Genomic DNA, 27,997 nt, shown 5'->3' on the forward strand with positions numbered 1-27,997 from the left:
TTCAATTAAATTCAAAGTTTATTCCAAATGATTTTTTCTTTCATTAATACCAGTAGGATGTTTTTCAAGATCATTACTTGCATCTTGAAACAAAACTTCAAAGATACTACATGTTCACCTGAAATACATGATCAAACATTATTGAACCTGAAAGTATACAAAGAAAGTCCTTATTTCCTTTGGGTGAACAGTTACTATATAGTCTTCTGAGGCCTCTGTGCTGTTGAAGAATCCTGTAAAACACAAAAGCATTGGTAATTTATTAAAGCAGCTTTACTCAAATGGACACATTATTCTATCACATCAGTTTTAACTCATCCCTTCCCTAAAAGCTAGTGTTTGAGCAGATTCTCCTCCCTCAAACTCTTAAGCAGTATAGAGCCTAAGATGCACCCATTCATAATACTAAAATATACAATAATTTATCTTTGTTTCACACACTGGCTCACATAGAAAATGTGCAATGACTCCCCAGTCATGCACCGTTTCTTCATCATGAATAAAAAGCAAGCAAGTTTCAAGCTGCAGGTCAAGTAGGGCTCTAAACTCTCACCTAGCCCATTCCAAAACTTCTGCAAGCTTTTTACAAGGCACAATAGGGATGTAACTGACAGTAAGGACATTGTCCAAGCAACTAACTGGAATGGGAAATAAAATTAGGTCACCCACAGCATTTGATTTGAGTGTCAGCCCTAACTTGAATCATATCCACAGAGTCCTTTAAGCTGATTACAGCAGAGATTTTTAACTGCAGCTGTTTTTCTGCAGCACAGGCTTAGGCTTAGATAAACACAACTCATCAGCATTTGACAAAATCAATCTGTCTCACAAGTGTGAATTCATAAAGTAGCCACCTCTATCTGGACAAAGAAAACTCCAGAAAGATTCCACGCTTTTTAACACTTCTAGGCAAAACAAGCCATCAGAGAAATACAACAGTCTAGTATTTGCAGGGAAGCCTAGTTAAATGTTACTACCTGCAGGCTGTGACAGGTATCAGGTCTGTCATACAAAACCATAACACACTTCTAATCTTGCAAATTTTTAAAATATTTTTAACTAGACATCAAGCTTCAACAGTCAACATCCAACAACAATATGGACACCAACCACATTATTCAACCTACTTTTGCCTGGATATTGTGCAGTCTTCCATTTCCACCGCTCCAAAGTGTTCACATCCCAGGTGCCTGTGAGGGATCGTTCTTCCACTGCTGTCACTGATCCCAATCCTTTTAGCAAAGACTGTGAGTAAAGAAAACACCAGGAATCAAATGAGAGTTTTTAGAGAATAGTATCAACTCACCAGCCTACTACCCAGTAAGATCAGATAGAATTTTCAGCTCTAGCATTGGCCTGTTAAGTAGAGCAGAGAGACTTTAAAAATCTGCAAGGTCATGCAACACGAAGGCAAATACAGATTCATGAGGCTTCAAACTGAGAAGCTGAGGTGCAGAAAGCTTCCTCTGTGTTACAGTACAGAGTCTATTAAAAGGGCTGAAACTCACACTCCCCTTTTTACTGCAACAGAGAATCCTACACATTGTTCCCCATGTTTCTGTCACGACAATCAAAATAATAAACCCCTGCCATGGATTAGAAAGTAATCTGCTTCCATCTGAAAGATCAAATAAACATGAAACTGAAAAAAGCAAGTACATGATGGAAGTTTGAACAACTCCCAGAAAAAAACTATAGAAAAAAAAATGTTTTCCTTTAATCCTGTCCACGTTTCATTAATTATAGGTACAATTTGCAGTAACTAAAAAAAGAACAACAAAACAGAATCCTACTCTCTGCACTGGTTAAGGTACTGGAGGAAGTGTTATACTACCAAGAGCTCAACAGAACCAGTCCTACCCATATTTAAGCAGATCTTCATGCTGTGCCTATGGCAACTTCATCTACAGTTAACAGCCTCTGCGTTGCAAAGCTGAGTAAGAAAAAAAGGCTCACTTCCCTCTGAGGTTGAAGTTATACTAATACTTTTGTATCCATCTTCTGTGGACTTTCTAGCACACAGGATATGTCATTCCACCAGTTCTCTCTGGAATAAAAACACCTCAACTGCTATTCTGTCTCAAAGAGTTAGAGTTACCTTCAGATCTACCATCACAGGCTGAGACAGCACAGGATCCTCTCCAACTTCATACAAGTGTCTAATTCTTAGCAGGACACGACTGAAATCTGCATCACCTTGCTTCTGTTTACCTTCAAAAGAAATCAAAATGCAAACATTTTCTTACTTTAAACATAAACCCAAACTTTAAACTTTTTTTTAAACTTTCAACTCTCATCATTTGAACTAAGTTCCTATTTTTTAAAGTTAGCAAGAGGACTAATATCAAGAAATACCCAGCTCCCACTGTTGACAGGAATATCACTAACAGGCATGACAAATTCACTTGAGCAGCGAAATAATACAGCACAATCAACTTTCTTGGTTAAGGAATTTAACACTTTGAATAAATAGAAGTAGTAGCCACAGAGAAGAGAAAAAAAGAAAACCAGCTTATTTAAGCGTAACATCCAGCCACCTTTTTGAAGGCACCTACCCATGCGGATGCTGTGGACCTGCTCTGCATGATTAGAGCTGTACTTCCACCCTGGAATGCTCAATGTCTGGAGATGAAGATTAGGTGGCACAGTTACAGGTAAATCATGGACTGAATTCTGCTGAAGCCGTCTGGGTAGCTTTGGTTTATCTCCTCCATGCAAAATAAAACAAAGCAAACATTAAACATCCATCACACACACAAGCCTGGCTAGGGTACTGTGGAAGGGTAAAGGGCATTTTACTTATTCAGCCAAGGCAGAGGCAAAGTAGATGATATACTTTCTCTTCCAAGGCCTTCCAAGATACAAAGCAGAAAGCAGCATGATTTTAACTGCTAGAAAAGTGTATCAGAGCTTTCCATAAAACAAATTTCACTGCAGTTAGAAATTGCTATTTCACTACCAGGCTTCAGTCTTAGTTAATAAGGCAGACAAATATTTTTAGAAGAATGACTCAACAATGGTCATTAAGGACTCAGCATCCAGGAAGCTGATACATAGTGCACTAGCTATTTTGCACTAATTCCTGTGTGAACATTTTGTTCTCATTAGATGCTTTAAAATTTATTTTCCTATGAAAGTAGAGATAATTATATAACAAGAGAAACATTTCATACACTTGGACAATATCCATGTTTGAAATTAATGCAAAGCAATTAGCAGGCTCTAAATCTGCCTCCTAATTCACTGTATACTAACTTTGCCACACAGGAGGCTTGAAGTCTGCATTTACAAACTCAACAGCATAAATCAAAGCAACATAAACAAGCCATTCAGTTACTAAAGATAGCATAGGAAATGGAATGATTACCTGATAATGCTCCAAACATTACTACTGGCCTATGCTCTAATGCCAGTCCACTTGTCCGATACAAAGTATTGGTGACAGCCTTGGTTCCTAAAATAAGCCAAATTACAGGGCGAACCACTGAAGAGTCATTCAAAGTGAGATTGTTATTCAGGTCCCACTGAAGGTTGTTCCATAGTCTCCTGTGTAGCATCACCTGTATGGGGAAGGTAAATGTCACAACAGTAATCAGCCATCAGGCTTTACTTGTATTATCAGCAGCTATGAAATTATGCTCACCTAAAAAAGAAGCAAAAATTTATATGTTACCTCAACTTGTCCATTCCCTTGACTTGATACACCATGAGCTCTTTCTGCAAGCAGCATCAGCCTTGTGGTATTATCTTCAATGTAGGCAGTCTGGACCATAGGGTAATAGTTCTGTCAACACACAGCAAACCATGCAGAAATAATATTAATCCAGGAAACAGTAATGGAGAACAAAGATAAGGCACAATTGACTTCTAATTACACCTCTGTGCCTACCCGAGCCACTGTGTTATTCACATACACCTTGAACGGTCTTTTCTGCATCTGATATCCATTGTTGTCAGTGTAGAGAAGTTGTCTGGTGTTCAAATTTGTGCTTGTTCTTAGAACTGCTTCACGATTTAATTCCAAAGGCCCAACACTGTATTCTTGCTCTATCCTGTGGCAAAGCAGCTTTCCATCGTAGCCTTCTGGTACTGAATACAGCCTGGTATACACTGCATATATATAATCCTGAGAAGTAACATTGCTATAAAAATGAAAGGAAGGATACAGAGTTTATAAAGTGGAGCACTTGACTGGTTGTGACAAAACTTGCAAGGCATTCATGATGTCATCCTACACAGACAACTTTCTTGCCCATTTGCTATTTATTTCATGTACAATTGCTTTTAATTTCAATTTAACTTTCAAATATACAGATATTCAACCAGAGTAAGTGATATCCTGTAAGTTTCCCTCATGTTGCAAGTGTCAAGAGGATTCTTCATTTGACTACAAAGGTTCTGTTTTTCTCAAAATTAACAACAAATTTAAAATTTATTATGACTTCCTAAGCAGCATATTTACATTGTACAGAATACATGCATTTTTGCAATCTGGGTGACATCAAATTTGATGCAAAAGTTCCGCAGTACTTTCCAAAGGTCCTTCTCAACTACAACCCCTGTACATGCCACGTAAAGCAAAGACTTCAACCAGACAACCCGATTTAAAAGAGGGTGAAGGGGTTATACACTGATATAATTTTAACACAGAAAAGTAGCTAGTTCATCAGGGGTCAGAGCAGGATTCACTTCTGTAGGACTCATTTCTCCTTTCTCTAATTTGCTTGCAAGAAAAATATTCAGAGTTATGAAAATGTATCATTATGTCCAAGCTCCATTCATGTAAGATATTAACTTCAATATTCATTAAGTTGTACAGAACCAGTTTCTCAACGGAAGTTGCATTAAAAAATGTACCACAGAAGATCACCCTAAACAATCTCCACATCCTTCCTTCCCTCCCTCCTGCAGCAATATGTGCTTCAGAATGGGCCCATGTGAACCTCATGAAGTCCAACAAGACCAAGTGCAAGGTCCTGCACCTGTGTCAGGGCAATCCCAAGCACAAACACAGACTGGGCAGAGAAAGGCTGGAGACCAGCCCTGAAGAGAAGAAATTAGGGGTGTTGGTTAATAAGAAACTCAGCATGAGCAGGCAAGTGTGTGCTCACAGCCCAGAAACCCAAACATGTCCGGGCTGCATCGAAAGCAGATCAGCCAGCAGGTCAAGGGGGGGGCACTCTGCCCCTCTGCTTCCCCTTCATGGGACCCCACCCACAGTGCTGCATCCAGCTCTGGGGTCTTCAACATGGCAAGCACAAGGACCTGTTGGAAGGAGTCCAGAGGAGGGTCACAAAGATGATCAGAATGCTGGAGCATCTCTCCTATGAAGACAGTTTAAGAGAATTGGGATTGTTCAGCCTGGAGAAGAGAAGGCTCTGGAAAGACCTTACAGCAACCTTCCAGCACCTGAAGGGGACCTACAAGAGAGCTGGAGAGGTACTTTTGACAAGGGCACATAGTGCTGGGACAAGGGGAAATGGCTTTAAACCAAAAAAGAGTAAGTTTAGATCTGATAGTAGGAAGAAATTCCTATGAGGGTAGCGAGACACTGTTGCAAAGAAACTGTGGATGCTCCATCCCTGAAGATGCTAAAGGCCAGGTTACATCGGGCTTTGGTCTATTGGAAGGTGTCCCTGCTCATGGCAGGGTGGTTGGAACTACATCTTTACAGACCTTCTAACACAAACAATTCTATGATTCTATGATCATAGAACTATTATAAGATCTATGAACTTCCTCAGCAGTTCATTCAGCAGATGTATGATAGTTCATCCTAAACAGTACACAGAGCTCACTGTTTAGGAGTAACTGTACAGAAGTAACCACATACTTATCTAAAGAATTAAACATTCCAGTGAAGGGAAGCTGTAATGGTGGTGGTACCTGTAGAAATACTGCCGTATCTCTGTCATCAAGCTTCCAGACATAACTTCCAACCCCACTGCTTTTGATACTGGAACCGCTGAAGCATTTGGAGCAAATAAGTAGTTATCTGAAATGGGTCCTTTCACTGTGTCTCCATTTACATGGTACTCAAGGAACTCCTGGGTGAACTGGACAGTCTGGTTAGTCTCCCTGAGAATCCACAGAAGAGTAAATATTATATTACTTACAAACACAGTTTGTACGTGATAAATGCAAAGCTGAACTGCAACAGGAATGAGGCTGGAAATCTAAGGGAAAAAAAATCTGTTTCTTCACAGTGGATTGATTTTGCAAGAGTGGGTAAATGAGAACAGCAAAGAATTAAAGTGCTTCCCATTAAGGTAATTGTCAGTGTGTAAATAAATGGATTTTCTATGTAATTTTCTATTTTTGTAGAAGAAAACCATCTTAAGATCAGGCATCATTTATATTACCTCGTTGTTTTGATGCGAGAGTTGCTACAGGATTAAAACTGCCCATTTTCACAAGAATGAGGTGCACTGCATTAATGAATAGTTAGGTTAATTTAACTTTGTAACTAGGTAAAATCAGCATGACGCAAGTTTCCATGTTTAACACTGGTAACAATAAAATCAACAGGGTAGCAACATTTACAATTACTCAGTACCTACTGTATCTCCTCCTCTCTCCACTGAACCTTACAGTTTAGCTATTCATGACTTATTATCACAATTTTTAGAAAGTCATATGAAGGCAATTTAAGGTGCTGCTCTCAGCTACCTGCTCTGCATTTGGCAACTTGCTGTGAAAACAGGAAAAATCACTTCATCTAGCATATAAATTTATACTGCCAAACATTTTATCTTGTGTTAATATAGCTACCCACAATTTGTAATGACTGAGGAGAAAATATCCAAGTGTTTTCTACTAATATCCAAGTGTTTTCTACTACTCCTCTTATGAGGCACTTCCAGTTCTAAGTGTTGCAGTTGAACTTAGAAAGCTTCAAGTTGAAGATCCCAATTTTTTTTAACCTTTCCTCCCATTCTGACCTGTGATGCCTCATCTTTCCCATTATCCCACTGCAAACTTTCTGAAACTCAAGCATTTTGAGCTTGTCTGAAGGCTTGTGAAGCAAGTATCTCATTTCTCCTGCATGCTGAATTCCAGCTCTTGCTGCCTGCGAAAGCAGGATAGAGAAAACTGGAATCTTAATTTAGATTTCTTTCTTCTGCACTACATGTCTTTTAGAATCTGGAGACAGTTATGATCTGGAGCCACTTTGATAAAATACTTACTCCAGGGCTCTTAGTTAAAGTTCATCTATACTTTTAAAGCTGATTTTAAATATACTGGACAACAAGTTCTTGCTCTAGGAGGCAGAATTATGAACAAAACCTCACAGGTTAAAGAGATGTAGCTATCATCACACCAGTGTCAAAGGGGTCAAATTTTCCATCAGTATGTAACAGCTGACAATCTGAATCTTGAGCAGGCAAAGAACAGCACAACTGCACTGAAGCTGAAGAAATTGGGCCAAATTGCATCAGCTGAGAAAGACCATCTGAAAACTCCAAATCTCACCTAAATCTTGATAATTCTTTCATTTTATCTGCCTGATTAAATGGAAATTCCTTAGTTAAAAGTTTCCTTTCAAATAGTTTTGTAGTTTTCTACCACACAAAGAGTGATATGGGACTTGCAAAACACTATTCAGTAAAAGTAAGCTCTTGCTTTATCACTTAAGGCTCATTGTACAGCCATAGTGTACGTGCTTAGTTAGTAATTTTTAATAAAAATGCACATTCATAACCCTCTTTCATTCTAAAGTACACTAAAACTCTGCTGATATACTAGTTATTACTGTGAAATACCATCTGAGACCAGCTGCAGAGTTAAATAGGGCAACATCACAGAACTAATACAGAATCACACCTATGCTAGTGTAAAAAGGAGGGCATGTGAAGTAGTGATAAAACAGAATTATAAAGACTGTAAAGAACATTTTGTTAGTTGAGTCTTGGAATTAGGACACACAATACAGTCCTTGGACTTATTTTTACGAAGTGTTTTACAGAATCTGAAACATTATTGAAAACAAGCAGGCAATCTCACCTCTCTGTAATGCTGTGCATCAGGTTTGTGTTTTGGTCAAACACGATCTGGTAGCAGTTGTTAACCACAGGAAACAACTGTCGACCTTGCTGATCTGCACGAGTTAAGTCTCTCCGCTCATACTTGATTGATCTCCCAATAAATGCAGACTGTTTACCATTCAGGGGTTTAATACTGTATTTGCTGTAGCTCAGACCACTTATTGCAACTAGAATATACAGATCATAGGTAGACTGGGATTCCACCGAGCTTTGAACCTGTACATTAGCATACACAAAAATGCTTCATTACAGAAAATTAATTAGCAAGGCAATTACCTCCATGTGTTGTAAGCCCTAAATTATAAAAATTAGCTTCTACTTTAATAATAAGTTTCTAAACGTGCCGTTCTTATAATTCTAAATTATAATGTAGATCCATGCTGCTTTTAATTGGGAGCCTGGTGAACTTGGATTAAGCTGAGCCTTTCTAGTGAAGGAAAGAAAGTCACTAAGCAAATTAAAAGGGTTATTTTAATGTGAACATGGAATCATAGATTTAAGATCGCACTGCAAAATATGTATATGAACAGAAATAATCATAAATTAAATTGATCAGTCAAATGACAGAAAAGAGACTGAAACACAAGAGACATGACTAGTGCAAAGTAAAAGAAAAGTCATGACGAGAGGAGGAAGCACCAACATGCACCCTCACCTTAGGGAAGGCACATGGAAAGGAGGTAGAAGCATCTAACATCCTTTTGAACAGTAACACCAGGTTACGTAATACTGAAATACCTTAAAGAACAGTTTTTAATCATCTTTCCATTACATGTATCCTGCCCATTAATGTTACATACTTTAGTACTACTTTTGATTTGGAGAAAGAAAATGGGACTAGATAAACTCTGAATAGATCCTATGGACAAAGAGGCTAGCTATGACTAACAAGCAATGCAAGCAAGCTGTTTGCACCTTCAACACTGTGGGCTGACATATATCCAGTTACACCACAGATAACCTAACAACAGTGGCATCAGCTGGATCTACTCCCATTCTCTCCCTTCACTATACAACTCGTACACATGATGCAGAAGGCAGCAGAGCACTCGCCAAAGCTTCAATTCCTCTCAGCCACATATTCACATCAATGTTCTGAGCTAAAGTTTTCCTTCCTCTCAAAAGGAAGGAGTGTGTAATATGAATGCACTTTTGAACTGCACATACTGGAATTAAAAAGACCCCAAACCACCCTGTCATAACTGCTAAAGAGATTTTACTTAGCCTCAAGTGACTATCCACATGCATATAAGGTAACTTCCAGCTCTAGACAAATAACTCTAGAGAGTACAGATCAACTTGGTACAGACAGTTTTGCCTAAGAGAAGGGCAACTTGCCTTTAGGGCGTCCTAAGTCCTGAATAAATGCCTTGAATACATGTCAATCTCACCTTTGTATCTTATGAGACTGAAGTAATTCAGGCAGAATGACTTCTGGGATGTAAGTGACCGACAGGCAGAATGACCATATGCAAACCCAAAGAGCCTGATGGTTTCAGATAAAAGCAGTATTGTCTTATGCCATCACATGTACATATACAGGAACAAGGGATAGCTGCTGTACATCACTACCTGACTACAATGTGCCTTCATGCATGGTCACAGTCATAAGCCACAGGTCACAGAAACTCTGTCCAGCTGGCAGAATTTGCTGAGCTATCTGGCATCTCAGGGACAGAGGGAAGCATCTGGAATTGCCTCAGGCCTCTTCAGGCCTTATGTGCAGGAAGCATTCCTGGAGGTTTATCAAGCCACTGATGATGTTGCATTCTGTACAGCAGATGCTCCTGAGAAAGGCTAGTGCTAGCTTTCACTTGAGGCCACTTTCTTCCCTCCCAGGGAACAGCTGGCTGTGTCTTGGAGCTTGGCTATGACAGAATGAGCTGTCAAATGGCAGCTGACTGACACCAGTTTCTAAGATCTACATTTCTTGATTCTCTTCTTCTCCCTCCCCAAGGCAATCTGTCAATTGTACAAACAGGGCTGTCAATTGTAAGGCAGGGCTTCAACATAAAAGGATTTATTTGAAACAGTGTTTTTTAGAGAAAGAAAAATAAGGTAAGAAGCACCAGGTCACATACAGCAGACATGAAAAGGACAAACCAAACACACTACAAGAGCAGCAGGACCTTTTGGACAGTAAAAAAAGTCTCTCTGTTGAGAAACAGGCAAGTAAAAACAACCCTTGAAGGACAAGCAGGAAAATCCCATTTTGACAGGAGGTAGGATCCAGTCAATGAAAACTGACAAGTGAGAGGAAAGTAACAGAAAGAAATGAAGTTGAAGTACCTGTGCTGGTACAGAACGTCCCAGTTCATCATATACACTCACTGCCTCACTGCTGACAGAAACCGTGACAAAGGTAGTGACGTTCCATGCCAGTGGGTTATAGACAACAACATACTGGTCAACATCTGTAGCCCCTTTGTGCATGCAAACAGACAAAACTACCAGTCACTACATTATGTATTTTTAAAATGTGATATTAAAAAGTATTTGAGAAATCTGTCTAGGTACAACCATCTTAAAAAAATTTAACATAAAACCCTGCAGTAAAACTTTATAATTGAAAAAAGGAAAACATTTTATAGTCTTTCATAAAAACCTCTTCTGCTTTATTCTTCTCTTCTCTGCCCAATCAAAAAAGACCATGTATTCAGAATATGGCACCTGAGTTGAATGTAAATGCATTCAGTGAAAATAAGCTGCTTACCACAACTCATTGTCAAGCAGTATTAACTTTATCAGAGTTACACAGAAGATCAAATGAGAAGCCTAATTTAAAAACAGCCCTGTAAAAATCCAAATCGGTCTGTTGCACAGCCCACGGCACTGCTTACATCTGACAGTTTAAAAAGTTTCCAAAGTAAAGATAAAAGGGAGTGTACAGTCTTTAGAACAGACTTCTTAAAAATCCTCTTACATTTTTTACACAAGCTGGCAGTACATTATAGCAAGAACATTTCTTGACTCTGATTGTGCTCCTTATCATGTAATGCTCTGTTGCAGAGTAACATTAGTTTAGTGACTACTCTGATCAGCACCTCTTCCTCCCCTCTGTTTTTACATTTGAGGTCAGAATCTGGGAGCCAGGTCTAATACATGCACTGAGGTAGGGTTCTGCCTAACATCACCTGAGAAATCCTGGTTTCTGATGCTTGAGATCTGAGAGCTCAGGTCTCATAAAGCAAACAGGATTTTTTAGCCATGGTTCACAGAACTTAGATGTATGTAGTATGTTGACTGTTTTAGAGGAAAACATGATAGCTTTCATAAGGTAAGTTTGAAAATTGGAAAAGCTATGTAAAAAGTACCTGGTTTACCTGAATCTTTTGTGTAAACAGAAGAATAGACCTCTCCATTTTTCTTTGCATTGTTGATATCAAGGATTATGGAAGCCATTAACTTCTTTACGTTCAACATTCCATACATCAAGTTACTCATGTACATGTCCTTCACCTTGGGAGACTCCGTGCCTGTTATACCATCGTGGTGCTGCACCTTATATTTAAAAGTAATTGGAAAGGTGCAACAGATGACAGCTTCAGGTTTGCATTTGTATTAACATAATAGTCAACTGAAGTTCAGACACTAAACTCAAAACAATAAGGGATTACAGCTATATTCAGATTCACATTTTGCCTACTCCAAATTCCTATATGAGATGGTCAAAGACAAGATGTATACAGATTTCCCTCAATATGCATTCCACTTTTAATATACTGAAGTTACATCTTTAGAGGAAAAAACCAAACAAGTTACCAAAACCAAGAATGAAGCAAAAATACTGTAACAAGCCAGGTTTTTCATTTCCTACTAAGATCTGGTCATTACCTTAGCAGACAAAATAATTATTGCCAGCAAAAGCACTGAGGACTGTAAATGGTTAATGATAATCACTTCACTGCTGAACTTTCACGAAACAAATCTGTCCTTCCTCTTCTAACTTGCAGAAGTAGAGATTACCAGTAGTTTTCAATTAGTTCAGTTTTTGTTTGGTTTTTATTTAAGAACAATTTTGTAAATAATAAAACTAACATTAAGAAAAGGAATTTCATATCCAAAATTTGAAACCGTATACTACAACTTCCTGAAGGGTAGTTGTAGTCAGGTGGGGGCTGACCTCTTTCACCAGGTGGCAACTGACAGAACGAGAGGGCACAGTCTCAAGCTGCGTCAAGGGAAATATAGGTTGGATATTAGGAAAAAGTTTTTTACAGAAAGGGTGATAAAGTGCTGGAATGGACTGCGTGGGGAGGTGGTGGAATCACCATCCCTGGATGTGTTTAAAAAAAGACTGGATATGGCACTCGATGCCGTGATCTAGTTGAGGTGCTAGGGCATGGGCTGGACTCGGTGATCTTGAAGGTCTCTTCCAACCCAGACATTCTGTGAATTCTGTGAATACTCTTTCACTGGTTGAAAAAAACATTTGCCAGTAATCATATCTTGAATGCATGGTTAAGGGGCTAAAGTCATGTTTCAAGACAGTTTTTTGAAAAATTGCTTTATTTTTACTTACGACTTGCAAAAGGGGGAAAGTTATTTCCACAAACATAAAAGCAACTTTGAGACACTCCAGCTGCAATGCTTATGCAAACTTTACATTAGGAAAATAAACACTTTCATTCAAATTAGAAAATAAATCAATCTTTACCTCTGAAACTGCCCATCTAAGACTCTGAAGTTGCTTTAGAGCCTTACATTTGCAAATAGAACCTTCTGGGTGTTTCCGGACATACTGTGTGAAAAAGGATTCTCCAGCATAAAGCAGTGAACTTGCTCTTCTTGCGATTCCTTTTAATGTGCTCCGAGAAGTGTAAAACCCAGTCCATGCTTGGAATGGCTCTGTTTAGAGTTGAACAGATCCAATACACATCAAAATACCACTTCATCTATCACTTGTTACTTATTACACTACTACTGTTCAGCTTCCTTCGTGAATCCTCCTGGGAGTTTACACAGCAGCCATTAAGTAGAAAGGTCATAAGGCCTACAAAGAAACCCAGCCAGGAACATGCACTTTGGAAAGCTATCACCTCTCCTACAGGCCTAGTAACATGCAAGTTTGATACAAAGCCAGTACCAACCAAGTTAACCTGGTTTATGGAAATTTCCTCCTTGTGGATCTGCACAAAAGAATTTTCAAAGTTTCACTGAAGCATATATTACTATTAGTTGTTGATAAATAGATTATAATCCTTGGTAACTGCTTGATACACACACTCTACATTTCAACCTCTTAATCAAAGGGATTTAGCTTAAATTTAATTTCCTCAAAATGGAGTAGAAATAGTGATGATGACTCCAAACTACTGCAGCACTCCAAACTACATCAAAAGATGCCCTCAAGTGGTTACTGGAAAGTACTTCAACATTCCATTTATGTTAATGTTTCAGTATCCCACAGAGTGAACTAGGGAAACAAATACTTGTTTTTAAAACCTCCAAATCACTCCTTAAGTGTGTTTGTTTGGGGGCAACTTCTTTTAAAATACACTTGTGATAAATAGGTTTTCCAGAAAGAAGTTGCAGAAAGTGTTTTCTAATGAGCATGCATGCAACTGTAATAATCTGCTATCAGCCCAAGATCAAAGGTAACAATTAGAAAATAGGATCTTTTGCTCAAAAACCATCAGGATAAATTATTTTTGGCCTGAAAGGTGCTAGAACTTTCAACAGAATTAATTTCATTTTAGTTTTCAACGTTACAAGCAGAAGAACTACATGTACGTATCAGCACAGTACAATGAACGCAGAGTAGAAGGAAATACGTATCTGGGACTTAAAACTTGAGTTTCTGTATGTCATAAATGACACCGAGCCCAATAAGTGACTCATAAAAAAGGGCATAGCAAGAATAAGAGAGGATTAATCATCAAGAAGCAAAACAGTATGTGGGAGAAAGTGCACTCAAAACTATACTGCAATTGCAAGGCACAGAAAGTCATTTGGGGAAAAAACTACATCTATGTGTGGGCACCTACCTGGAACATTGAAGGTGCTGCTATTATGCAAGCTAATAGCAATTGACTCCTGCAGGTAAATTATGCCAAAAGATAAAGGAAAGAGCCCAGATGTAAAAGGATATTAGCAGTTAGAACTGGCAATGCTTTTATCAGCAAGTTGTTAGGTATGACATGATCCCTACAGGGAGGTGAGGAGTCAGTCCATGCAATGATTCACAGGAAGCAATGGTTATTTTTATTCATTGAAAAGTTAACAGACACATTACAGAACAGTCTGAAATATACATACACAGCCAAAAAATGTGATTAAGCAGTGGTAGCTACAATTACACAGAAAGGTGTTTTAATGAAACCAATGATATTTTAATAATAAACCAGGCAAGAAAATAAATTAATGAGTTTAGAAATGGAGAAGTTGGCTGTGTCTTCTCTCTGCACACTTTGATATGAGGTCTAAACCAGTAAATTTATTGGGGAAAAGAATTAAAGGGATGTTGGGTATGGCATGGATTTTTTCATATTTTTCTCTTACTTTTCAGCTCTGCTTGAAAAGTTAAGTTAGTGCAGCACATAAGATGCAAGCAACAAGGAGCTGCAAAAAACTTCTGTAACACTGTATTATCAAATTTCAGAAATACTGATGGTATTTTTACTTTTTGAGACTGCAGTTATAAGAGAATTCTTTTCTCCCCCAGAACTTCAAACTGTTTTCTTTAATGAAAAACTGCTTTCTTTCTTCTACAGTAGACTTTAGAGTTTCATCTACACTAGTATTTTGCTTGGATCAGGTCATCCTTACCTAGTATGCTTTGCTTTTATATAAAAGATTAGGTTTGGAGTTCAGAAACTGGTTTCCTGATGGATGCAACAAGCATTAATAGGCATTTGAGCCTATATGACCAGATTATATATTTCCTGCAATCGCTTAGAGTGTGGACATCAAATCCTCAACATGGACTGTTTCACTTCGGGAACCCCCATCCCACTGTACTAACACAGAAGTACCCCAAGAGCTTTCAGATTGCCTTGGTCCCTTGGTTACCTGTAGCTTCTTCAGACATTCACACATCACTCCACGCCACATTTTCCACCTCTGGTATAAGCTATGCATAATTCAGTTCTTTCAAACAGTAAAAATGGGACATTGTTCTATTTGGCCACACAGCCACCTTTTTTACACAACTAAGTTGGGATCAACTTGTCTGTTGATGATGCCCCATAGAATGAACAAATCTTATAAGAAGGCATTTTTCTTCTTTATTTCTCATCTTCTCTTATTAAAATTTTACATATGTACATCTGAGGCAGACATTAGGCAGCTGTGAATTTAATTACCTGTTGAATATGGAAGAAAGTCTTGAGAGTCCCGAGTTTCCCATGTAAGATTCCTGCTGTAAACCGCTTGGAAGTAATCACTGACAGTGGCGTACTGGACAGTCACTCCAAACTCACCAGAATGCTTGTTAATATAATCCACCAGCAGGTCCATGTTAGAGTACTGAACAGATGCATTAAAGAACTGTTTGTCACAGCCCTGAAATTCCGAACACAGAACAGCCAAATGACTTTGGGTCACATAATTAAGGAGGATAATTTTTAACACTAGTCTGTATTCCAGGGTATTTATTTTGATTTTGACTGCCCATATAACTGACATTAGTTACAAAACTGTCAAGACTGGGTAGGGTTACTTGCACAGATCTGTAATCACAAAAAATGATGAAAATGCATAGAGTTTTAGAACCATATATTCTCTCTACTTCTTTACATAGCATTATCACAGGCACAGAAACCCAGAAGTTAGAGACTGAAATTTTCTTACGTTACTGAAAAACTGTGGTTTTGGATCTAGGTATTAGGGATTTATTTGTACTATTCAAAACTTCTCCCCATTCCAGCATAATTTTCACTACAGCACAACTACGGAGTGTTATATTCTACTTCTCACTGTCTACAAAAATAATAAACACAATATAAGCAACAGTGTCATAAACACAGGAGAAAAACAAATCAGTGACTCAAAGCTGCATCAGTCAGAAAAAGCTTTTCTTTGCAACAACAGATCTTGTGGTGAAACAGGCTGCAAAGAACACACATAATCCTTTAACATTGTAATTATGAGACCTACAGCATCCATAAAAATTAAAAACCAGACAGTATGTTCAGTTTAGGCAAAGTTACTCTTTCCTTAGGAATTGAAATTGGCAAGAGCACATCAGTGCTATGTGTATATGTAAGATGTAATTAACACAGCATGTTGCCGAAAAAAGTGTTTAGATGACCAAGATGGGATATGCTTGCTTATGGTTCTAACTAAAATACAAAGACTGTATAAGAAAATGATTAAACATCTGTTAGAAAAGACCATGGCTACCTAATATGTCATACACTTTCCTATAATGCTGTAATTTTTGTTAACACAGAGTTCTGTTGGCTAGGCAGTTATAAAAGGAGATCATTTAAATAGACAAAGCAAGGGGAGAAAAAAGGAAGCAATACTGCAATATATAGTTTCACAAGAAGTTATCTTTACAGTTTTGTTACATTTATTTCTATATTGAGTAGGGTAGAAGAAGGATAGACAACTGACCAGCTGTACAAGGAAACTTTAAATATCATTACTTGTCAGTCATTTGGACCATAATTATTAGAAAAACACTATGTCAGATGGTTTGTACCAGCATTTCTGCAGTACCTATGGCAGCAAGTACCATCGCCCTCCAGTCTGTAAGTGCCTCTTCTAAATCAATCACTCATCAGACACTTACCCATGGCCACAACACATCCCCTGTCCGGAACCAGGCTGCCCTCTCCTTAATGTTTGCCACCATGGTTTGTGCATACAGGTGGAGGTTAGCATCTGTAACAGGAAGACTCATGTTCGGATAAACACCATCTTTTGGTGGATCTGGGAAAGTTGCAAGTCCATTCCAAAAAAATCCTGACCTAAGCAGAAGCAGAAAGCAGTAAGTTGTAAACAGGATTTACTCAACTGGGAAAAACACATCAAAAGGTGCTGGTATAAAATGTACATACCCAGGGAATAAGAGGCAAAAAAATTCAGTTTATATTCATTGCTAGTATTTAGATTTAAGTATTTATTTGGGGGTAGAGGTAGGGGGAAGAGTCCCCAGTTTTCTTTCAACACCATGCAACTTTTCAACTCCCTGCTGCTTGCTGGCATAGAACAAAGGAATCACAGGACAAACCAGCAAGCTTTGTAACAATGAGGATGTTCCCCCAAGTAGGCTTCATTTTCAAAGAATATTTTACTGGATAAGCTGGTAAGAAAAATAAAGTTTTCAAAAGTTCTCAGATTTCTTCACAAAATAAATGGAAAATTTTAGTTGCTTTAGTTCATACACGGAAAATACACACAATCTCAGCCCAAGATAATGCTGAAAATCTCCCATAGAAAATCAATTAGCAATAGCCAAGTCCCTGCTGAGCTTCCTGGAGCTTTAAAATCTTTGCTTCTAGAGAAAAAAGACCCCAGTCCTGCTTTGGACATTTTCTCTTTACAGTAATTAATTTTTTTCACATTTTTATTATTTTTTTTTAATAAGGACTGACATTGGAAGTCAGTCACTGTATTTTAAGTAGATGAAAGCCATACATATATTTCAAGCCTCCCGGTGTAAGAAAACATTATTTTTCAAGTCTGTCAATATTTAGAGGTATTTTTAATGCCTGTCAGTAGTAAGTGGCACTTTTGAGAATTCCATTGTTAGGTACTGAGCAAACTTAATTTATTATGGTGGAAAGCTGGGGATGCTTAATAATCCTTACTCAGATCTGCAGAGTCTTGACATCTCCTTGACCTACCACGGGTCAGGAGAAAGCAGTAGGATACTGTTGAAAGAAAACAGTCAAAAGAAAAATGCTTAAACCCCAATAATATAAACTCTCAGAAGTGAGCAACATTTCTGCATATTTGGGAAGTCTTCGGACCTGTTTGAAAAAGGTAATTGCGATGGAGTACAGTAGCTGTACTGATCCATAACATGGGTGAAGATCTCCTGTCTTTCTGATAAGGAAGGAGAGCCCTGCCATACAAACTGAAGCTTCTGGAAAACAAAAAAGGTAAGAAACCATTACCCTTGACAACATGCACAGAAATACATCATTAACAACTTAAGACTTCAGAGTTCTCATCTTCCCTTCCACCACTTCTAATACTTCTAAGTGCTTTTTCTGAAGACCAGCCAATGGTACCCCAGGTAAGGTCACACACTATATATAGGAGGCCACATCAGGGCCTCTTTCCATTAGAGCTGATGGAGAAGGAGAGAAGGCAGCACACTGCCAGCATACTAAAATCCAGAGATAAGCCTGGCTTATCACAGCCATTACACCTCACTTGTTACAATGCAAGTTGAACACCAATAGGCTAGAAAAGATCCAGATGTAGGCTGATTGCACTTTAGTTGGTGGGAATCAATGTTTAACCAACTGAAGTAGACTTTTACTGTTTTGGAAGCCTTCAGACTGTTAAGGGCCAGAAAAAAAGAAAAGATAGCTGGGCGAAGATTGTCAAAAGCTCATAAAAGATTTTAATAGAAAGGAACTACTGCAATTCATTACAAACACAAGGTGGTAGGTCCTGGCTTCACTAAATTCAACATGAATTCTGTTTTCTTCAGAGACAGTTGAGCTTTAGCCAAGATTCATAAAAACTGCCTAGTGCCCAGAATACAGTAGTGAAAGCCCCTTATTTTCACATAATGCAGCGAGTAAAACTGATGACAGATCAGGATCCAACACTGTGATATGAAAAGCATTTACTGTGGATGGGACACTGTGCAAGAGAAGGCAGAACGTGAAAGAAAACCTGAATTCAGCAAAACCATGACTAGCTGCCACTTTAACTGACCTAGTATTATTAATTTTATAGGCACAAATAAATGTTCCAAGCCTGACAACACTGTGCCCAAACATACACATTACACTTAAAACAGCTCACATAAAACCCAACAGATCCAAGATTTTCTCAAGGAAAGCAGAAACTCCTTCTAGATGTCTCTGGTTCAAACACTCATAATTCAATGTCCATTTAGACTTGCCCATATGCCCACATTTTGTGTCTTCTTCTGGCTAGACTACATTTTATCACTGACCAGAGGTCATGAAGACATTAACTGACCATGTAACACAGATTTAATGTTTCACCATTACCACATGCAATCAGCAAGTCACTTTTAGATAAGAAATACCTCCATTTTATTGCACAAATAAGAGAGATTCTTATCTTAATGTCATGGTTCAGATTGCTGTAAGTACAGGCCAGCCATGGTTTCATTCCTAAGGGTATTTTTACCTTGTTTTTCTGCATGTCAGCCTTCAGATCATAGTCAATGCGAGAAATAAGATGAGCGTTGAAACCAGCCAGAGCAAAAAGAGTTGGTGTTGTAGCTGAAGCTCCAAAAGGATCAACATGCCAAGAAAACTGAGGCCTGAACCCAAAAGTTTCATACAAAAATCCATGACCTTCTGCAAAGCAAAATTTATTTAGGTTAAAACACTTCTAACTAATTTCTAATTTCAGTCTCGTATTAATGACAAAGGGACAGGGAAGCAAGCCATCCACTAAACAAAACTAGCATGAATATGATTATCAGTCATATGAAAAGAGCCAAAAATTGATAGAGATCTTGATACAAGATGTTATTTACAACTAATGTTACTAATTTAGTTACTAATGTTACTAATACAGAAATGAGTTTTGAAAAAAGAAACCCCCAAACTAGAAAGCCCAGACAATAGAATTAACCCAAAAAAAAATTTTAAATCAAAGTGAAACCAGGAAAGCAGTAGATTTTATTTGGAACTCAGGTATATCGCACTTGGATACTCATGATTTAAAAAAAAGGAAAAAAGGAAAAAAAATTGCAGATCATTATTTCATAGTTACAGAATTATGGTCAGAACTATTTGAAAATACGATCATATCTTCCCTGGTTTGGAATAACTCCATTTCAAATTTTAAAATCACATTTGAATAAGTGAGGCTGCTTTTCACTTCATCTTTTGCATGCTTAATATCTTTCCTAGCTAAAATATTCACAGTGTGTTAAGTATTCTGATGGAGGCATATTTGAAGCAGAGTTTTCTAGCTCCTCCAAAACACTGGAAGTCTGGTCAGACAAGAGAAGACACGAAATGTAGATCCCAAATGTCTGCACTGGCTTTGTCTTCTCAACTTGAACTCCACACAATCGAAAGATACTTTTTGTTCTTTGTACCTACTCACACTGAGCAGAGTGCTTTCAGGAAAAACAAACAAGAATTTTAAAATACATTAATACTTTTGTTCCTGATGAATAAATTACCAAACTTGAAATTTCCTTTTTTTTAATAAATATTATTTTTACACAGAATGAAATGTTAAATTAGAAATAATGTATTTTTCAGCTAACTCCAATGAATAGAAAAGCTGTGTTAGTGTTTAACAAAAGGACTCTTCAATCACTATTAGTATCTTATTTGGAGAAGTTCTCGGTTCAGTGTTCTAAGCCCATAAAGCAACCCTTAAACCTTTGAAGCAATCAGGTGAGAGCAAAAAACAGTTCCTCTCCTCCTCTTGGCCAAAGCGCACTGAGGTATGGAAGCAGCTGCTAATCCTGTGCTCCTGATAAACACTGACAAGCAAGGAACAAGGCCAGTGGTGCTGTGCAGTCAGATTCAGAAAATAATAGAAGTGTTTCTGTCCCTTTACTCTCCCATGTAGAGAGCTGCCTGGGGCATAGCCCTGGAGCAGGCAGAGTTCCTGCCATGGAGCTGGTGCTAACACATCCCCTCCCTGCTACTCCCTCATGGCGTATCACAGACATCTCTAGCACAGTGGTGGCACCAGTTACCCTGTTTCTGTTTGCATTAACCAGACAAACTTACGTACTAAAAGACTCTTTAAACCATCAGATGGACAGGTGTAACATACAAATAGCCAAATGCAGAAGCTAGGAGATCAAAATGGCATCTCTCGGAAATACACACCTATTTCTAACAGAAGATGATGATAATGATTACAAATGGGGGTTTCTTCATCAAGAAGTCTTTCAACCAATTTTAGGTGACCTCACTGACATTCCACGGCCCCCATTCTGCAGAAGACCTTGCCTAAACAACACAACTTCCCCATACTCTGAATTGCTACCAGGTATTTCCTTGAGGAGTGTTTCATATCCTCAATTTCACCATAACTATCTTCCCAGAAACTTAAGCTCTCAAAAACACACATACAAAAGACCTCTGCTCCAAACAAGTTCATACCTGACAAACCAGCTTTTGGTAACCTTGGTGCTTGCTGCAGAACTGTCATATCAAAAGTAATGGTTTTATTTAAGCAAAGATTTTTATATGAATAACACACCAGCGAGCAAAAAATAAGAAATGCTTAAATCAGTTCTTAAGAAGTCAGAAAATAGTAGCAATTTTGGAGTGGAAAAATGAAAACCAAACAAAACCTTCAAGGACATAACAATGAAAAATAGAAGTTAAATGCAAATATGCATACCCGTCAACTGTAAAATTTGATCATCTATTAGTGTCACAGCTTCATCATGCATCACTTGCCCTCCAATGACAAATTCCAGTCGTCCCTCCTCAAGCAACTGATGGACCTACAATATTGAAATTAAGGCACAGAACAGAAGCACCATTTCAGTCTTACCCAAAAAGGCTGCAAATTCATTTGGTACCACAGCACATTACCTAGGCACAACATATGTCAAGAAGGCATCCAGGACAAAAAGCGGGATAAAAGGCTGTCTGTACCGAGTGCTATCTAAAGGAGAGTGGGGGGGGAAAAAGCATTCCAATGTGCAGCACAGTGCCTTGATTTATCTAGCTTACACAGAAAGCAGGTAACAGGAACAAAGGATGCACTGCCAGGTAGACACTGACCTTTTGGTGTTTCTCAGTAGTGCTGTTACTGTGCCTTTCTATACCGCCTGAACACCAGACACTGCACTGGCAGCAGCTTGTAATCCTGCCTCAAGGCAGCTAGAGCTGGGGATTAAAACAGAAGATACTAATGCTTCTCCCAAAATCTTCCTCCTGCTGCATCCAGCTTGGCTTAGCAAAGGCACTTGGTGGCTGGATGAGGGAGCAATATGCAACTCCTTGCAAGCAGCAATGGAGCCCCAGGCAAGCACTAATATTCAAGCTCCGAGGGTTTCCTTTAGTTGGAAACCTCGATCTGTGGGATCCGGGAGAGAGATAGAGTGTGTCCTCACTCTGTTTGTGGATACAAACATCTCTCCTTTACTCTGTACACATTTATCTTGCCTTTGGGGCACAGACGAGTTGCTCAACTTGTGACTGACAGAATGCTTTATTAAGAAATAGTTATTCCACAGGTTTGCCTGCCTCAATAACCCACTGCTAACCTTAATTTCTCATCTTTTTCCTAGTTTAAAAACTTGTCACCTGCTCAACTTTTGGTGGTGGCTTTTTGCGGGGCGGGGCTGGGGTTTTTTTTTTTGGTGGGGGTGGTTCAATCTCAGCTCCTAAAAACAACAGGTATGTTGACAAGTACAGCCTTCAGCAAATGCTGGATGGAGGGGGGAGTGGTGTTTGGAGGGAGGAAGGAATCGTCTATGCCCCTTTCTAAAAGTGTCAGGAGTCTGCTGGTTTTATTTTAGTTACTTCACTAGAAATTCAGAGATATCTCAAACTTCCAGTAAGTAAAGTTTATGCAAATATGTATTTTAATCCTCAACTTTTTTTTTTTTTTTTTTACATCTGTCATGTAGGATGCCATTTTTAGAGCTATTATGTTTATTTTCCCAGGAACCTTCAGTGTCTACTCAGATAGGATGCCAGATTGTCAATTTTGATTATAATCATTTCCCTCCTTCATAATGTTGTGAAAACGCTTCAGGGCTCAGCATTCCTAAATTAGTTCCAGGCGACTGTGGTGACTGATTAGCATGCTGGGAGACCAGATAACTGATATCTGGTGGCAGCACAGGACTGGCCCTGACCTACATGAAAAGAATCTGTGATTTTTATTCCTCATTTGGATGGATGTCCAAAATTTACCTCTGATCCAAACTTGGGGCCACAGAAATGTTTTTTTAATGTAAGTTTTGTGGAACCACTAAGAGGCTGGAAACACAAGAAAAATAATTCAAGTAATTTAAATAATATCCAAACTCCCTCCTCCCAAAAAAAGAAAAGAAAACAGTATCTGTAAGGACAAGCACTTTTTCTGATCAGAAGGGGGCAAAAGGAAGGAGGAATGGTAGAAACAGATGCAGTGGTACTATAAGCAGCAGGCTGCTATGGTGTTAGAACATATCTGTGATCCTTGGGACCATACTACCATCAACTCACGCCTACAAACCAGACAGAAATGGCTACACATCTTTTTTTCCCCCTAGTTAAAGCATCCAGATATCAACCCAGGGTAAGGAGGTAGGAATGGTTCACACAAGAAAATTCTGTGTAAATAACATGTACCAAGAACTACAAGGTTCCTATCTGGCTGAATACTGCGGCAGTACATTTCACTCTTACATATTCTCTTGTCTGAATTGAGAAACCAGCTTCTGTACCCAGGCCATACCTTTTACTAGTTTTTAATGCTATAGTTCCAATCCAAAGCAGACACTTCAAAACAAACTAGAATTAAATCCTGCATTCCAAGTAAACCACTAAATGATGAAAAAAAAAAAGGGAAAATTAAAACCAGAGTGCCTGTGCTACAGAAAATCATTAATGCTAGAGTTCAAGTGGAAAAAGCAGGGCAGTAACTAGAGTGACCTAATTTCAGGGACCAATATTTGCAACTTGCTGATGTTAAAAACATATAATTTATCTGCAAATTAGAGATTCAATGCTAGACACACAGGTTTAAGAGGAATTTAGTTTTAACCATTTTAATTTTGAGAGAAGAAACTATAAACTAACTAGAGAACTGGCTATAAAATGTGTAAAGTAACAATTACAAATAATTAGGCTAGGAGACTAAAGCCCAAATCATAGGTACTAATTTTTGCACTACCGAGGTCAAATGTGACACACATTACTCTTCTGGATTCCACATAAGAGATATTAAAAACATGGGCCTTGACTTTAAATATAAAGCATAGCACAGCAGCAGAACATACTTGAAATAAGATCAATTCACCTTTGAAAGTTGGAGGACTTTCCTGTCCTTCTACAAAGCAGTTCCTATGCTATTTTCTTCCCCACTTACAGTACAGTTTTCTAATTTAACAAATCTATAAGAAAATTGTCCTACAACAGGCAAGTATGGGCAGAGTGCCCCCACAAAAAAACTGCCTAAACTCAGCAAAATGTCTCATGCAAAGATCAGCTGTGCACAGGCTGTTACTTGAATACTGAACGTAACAGAAGATCCAGAATTCAGTGAAGGGCTATGTTAAAAAAACCAAAAACCAGACAAGAGGTGTTGTTTTTACATGATGCTTCAAACATCCGTAAGTTTAAACAAACTGAAATATAAAAAACTGCAAATAATATGCTACTGCTGTTTGGACCCTGGTAACAAAACAGACCACAAAGTTCTGAGTAAGTACCCATGGGAAGCTGCACCTGTACACCCTTTGGTTCTGGAACCCAAAACAAACATCTACACTGCAATACATAACCAGCTGCTAGGCTACCAGTCCAGTCTTTGACTCAGTGTGTTTGTTTCATGTCAGAGGAAAGAAGAATTGACAAATAAAACTTCAGGATAACTTTACTAGAAAAAAATCACTGCCATTGAATGTACAGTCACCACTTTGCTGTACTGCCCTTGTTTACAAATGGCAGGTTTTTGAGCAGTACTTAACTGGAAAGAACAAAAAGTTCCTTCTTGTGAGCAGTGTTAGGTGCCAGATGTTTTAACAGATATTGGTGGGGCCTGTTTCAGATTTGCCCATATCTTAAAGTAGTGTGCCCTCAGATAAGTAAGTCGCCAATGAAACAAGAACTCTAAAGTGTAAAAAATCTTCAGTGCAAAGGTTACCACCTCCCACTGCTCTAATCTATGGCTGGGGTTTAACCTCTTGCAACTGCCTTTAGAGTTAAGTCCTTTAAGTACTAGATTCAGAGACAGCTTACACGAGACATGGGTAAAAAGCAAACGGCGGAGTACTTTGCCCCTATTTGTCCCCTGAAAAGAGTGTGACATCTTTGTTAGCAGGAAGCATGGCTTTAGTGCAATTTACCTGCTGCTTCTGCGCATCTGTGGCTACCATATCCCACCAGAGTCGAAAGAATTCCTGCTCGACGGCAATAAATTTGCGCTGTTTTCCTTTCATTAGCTCTTCTATAACAGTTGTGTAGACATTTGCTGCGTAAGCATGCATACTTTCCTGAAAGAAAAAAAAAAGTAAATAACCTCTGTTTCGCTTATATTAAAAGGGCTGTTTTGAACACTCATTGGGCTTGAAAAGAGAGATACCAAAACTTCGCATTTGTTGCACACTTCCTTTGCTCCCTCAGAAAGACCGAGTTCTGACTACATACAGCCTTTGGCCCTTCTGCTTCAGAAAACATCCTCCTGACCGGGCACCTAACTAGATCAAGATGTAGCTTCTCCCAACATCAGTACCAACACACGCTTTCTTTCTGACACACTGGGGACAGCTTACCAAGTCCTCATTGCTCACCTTAAATCACTGATGCCATGAATGATAAGACTTCGCACCAACATAGTTAAAAACCCCAGATGCACAGTTTATTCTCCCATTCCAGCTCTTCTACTGATGGCCTGAATTACCAGAATTGCTTCTTCAGAGTGGGGATGACTCTGCTGTGCATTACCAGTAAAATACAGTGATACGTATACTGTAAATTATACTATTATGAAAAATAACTCCATTTGCTTGATGTTTTTAGGATAGAGTAAAGCCAAGCTGGTAAAAGAATCTCAGAATGAATTCAACTGTTGACACAGAAAGATCAGTGAAAGTGTGAGATTTTGTGCATCTATCCTATCTTGCTCCTAGAAACACCTCTATTCCAGAATGAAGCCTATGGACTTTTTTTCATACCAATGCAAATATGACAGCTGTACCCATCAAATAACCTACCACAGTGTTACATCCTATGCTAGGGTATCAAATTAAGAACACCATGTTACTTTTGAAGTTGTGTACACAAAGAGATACTTTTTGTACACTTACCTTGACCAGAACAACTTCTGTTGACCAGATCCAGTCTTCCACCTTTTACTTAATTTTAAAGCGATAGACAATGTCTAAAGACAACAGCCAACATCCTAGGATTTCCTGGGGTGTCTGTCTTTCCTTGTAACAAAGTTATCTGCGTGTTATAGGGGTTATTTTACACTAACCATAACACTTACCTACTTAAACTACTGGTACTTAAGAACACACACCACAAAATGTACATCTTAAAGTGGTTGACACATAGATCTCTTCCCATTGAAAAACTAATGGACATGATATGTAAAACATGAATCCATAGTTTCAATTTAGGTAAATTTCCTACATGAAAATCACCATCTGAAATATGGAGATGAGATAATCCAAATCAGAAATTAGCTTTTCCTAACCCCTTGCTTTCCACAACAGAAATCCAGCCATCTTTGTAAAAATGCTCATGCCATTAGAAAAAGGAAAACATTTGAGTGTAGCAGGAATGGTTTAAAATACTGTTGGGTTTATCTAAATAATTTCTTCCCCAATTATTTTTGCATTGGTTCATAAGGTGTTTTAAAAACCAAGATTATTAGATACTTAATACAATGTGAAATTTTAACTAAGGATTTTAAGTTTTAGTTTTGTGTTCTCTTATGCAATTTCTGAATATGAGTTTGAAGTATTAAAGGAAAAATTAATTAATCTTTTCTAAAAAGGGGAGACAAAAATACATGCACAGCAGAGATACCTAGGTGAGCCATTAGCTCTTTTTCATCATTAAGGCCTAATGCCATTTCACTCTAGTTAGTGAAGTATCTACAGCATCTTTCACACATAAATGAAAAAAATTCATACTAATGAAGAAGAATTCAGGATTTAGGATTTTAACTAACAAATGTAAGAGGTACTGATGCCCCACCTGATTTATTTGGCACTGCATCTCATGTATTTAGCAAAAATAAGTTCGCTACTATACTTCAGAGGCACTAGGCTCCAACCCCAGCCCAGCCATCGAGGACCTGGGATCCTGCTCTCCTCTCTTAAGAAATGACAGAAGGTTCTCCTGGGATTTTGGCTTCGTAACAAGATAAAGACCATGAAAATCTGCCACATAATCAAAACGCCATCAAACAGAATTAAGATTTTCCTTAAAAAAAAAAAAAATCCATCAGGACCATCCTGCAGAACCTAGGCACGCACCAACCCACAGTTCAAGGGCACAGCTCCTAGGCTAACCATGCCTCCTCCAAACAAGGATCCCGAAACACCAGAGGATGGAGGACACACACCAGGGCAGACTCGGCAGCACCGGCCAAGGATTTACGCATTTCTCCGCAGGGAGTTCGGCCGGGAGCCGGCAGCGCCCCGGGAGCCGGCACAGCCCCGGGAGCCGGCAGCGCCCCGGGAGCCGGCACAGCCCCGGGAGCCGGCAGCGCCCCGGGAGCCGGCACAGCCCCGGGAGCCGGCACAGCCCCGGGAGCCGGCAGCGCCCGGCCCCGTTACGCGGCTCCGGGCAGCCCTGCAAGCCCGCGGGCGGCTCAGCCCCGGCCGCAGCGAACCCACCCCACCCGTGCGGCGCCCCGGCCGACCTGCACCGTGTACACCCAGCCGACGTCCATGTGGCTGTGGGCGACCACGAAGGCCCGCAGCTCGCCGCGGCCGCCGGCCCGCGGGAGGAGGGCGAGGAGCAGGAGCAGCGGCAGGAGCAGCGTGCGCGGGGGAGCCATGGCGGCTGTGGCGCTCCCGCCGCACTTCCGCGTCCCGCGGCACCGCCTCCCGGTGTAGAATTAAATAAATAAATGAAATAAGGAGCAGGAATTCCCTCTCGAACGGGAGGGTTTTGAGGCCCGAGGGGGTGACTCCG

General features: G+C 39.2%; 1 protein-coding gene across 2 annotated transcripts; it reads right to left on the minus strand.

Annotated features, from left to right (window-relative positions):
* MAN2B2 (mannosidase alpha class 2B member 2) lies at window positions 1-27,892 on the minus strand. Of its 2 annotated transcripts, none has more exons than XM_032109384.1 (19): window positions 27,723-27,892; window positions 25,195-25,341; window positions 21,528-21,633; window positions 19,332-19,504; window positions 17,966-18,081; window positions 16,783-16,960; window positions 15,350-15,548; window positions 12,703-12,893; window positions 11,369-11,546; window positions 10,335-10,468; window positions 8,005-8,261; window positions 5,887-6,078; window positions 3,890-4,142; window positions 3,674-3,784; window positions 3,368-3,560; window positions 2,556-2,708; window positions 2,099-2,211; window positions 1,128-1,245; window positions 1-233 (listed from the first exon to the last, which is right to left on the minus strand). In XM_032109384.1, the coding sequence occupies exons 1-19, from the start codon at window positions 27,858-27,860 to the stop codon at window positions 139-141; spliced, it is 3,045 nt and encodes a 1,014-aa protein (XP_031965275.1). In that variant the 5' UTR covers window positions 27,861-27,892; the 3' UTR covers window positions 1-138. The 2 variants fall into 2 exon arrangements, with proteins under 2 accessions (XP_031965275.1, XP_031965274.1); XM_032109383.1 differs by having other exon boundaries at window positions 11,360-11,546.
* Window positions 27,893-27,997: the final 105 nt, after the last annotated feature.

The sequence above is a fragment of the Corvus moneduloides genome, chromosome 5 (assembly GCF_009650955.1).
Source record: "Corvus moneduloides isolate bCorMon1 chromosome 5, bCorMon1.pri, whole genome shotgun sequence".
NCBI classification, from domain to species: domain Eukaryota; kingdom Metazoa; phylum Chordata; class Aves; order Passeriformes; family Corvidae; genus Corvus; species Corvus moneduloides.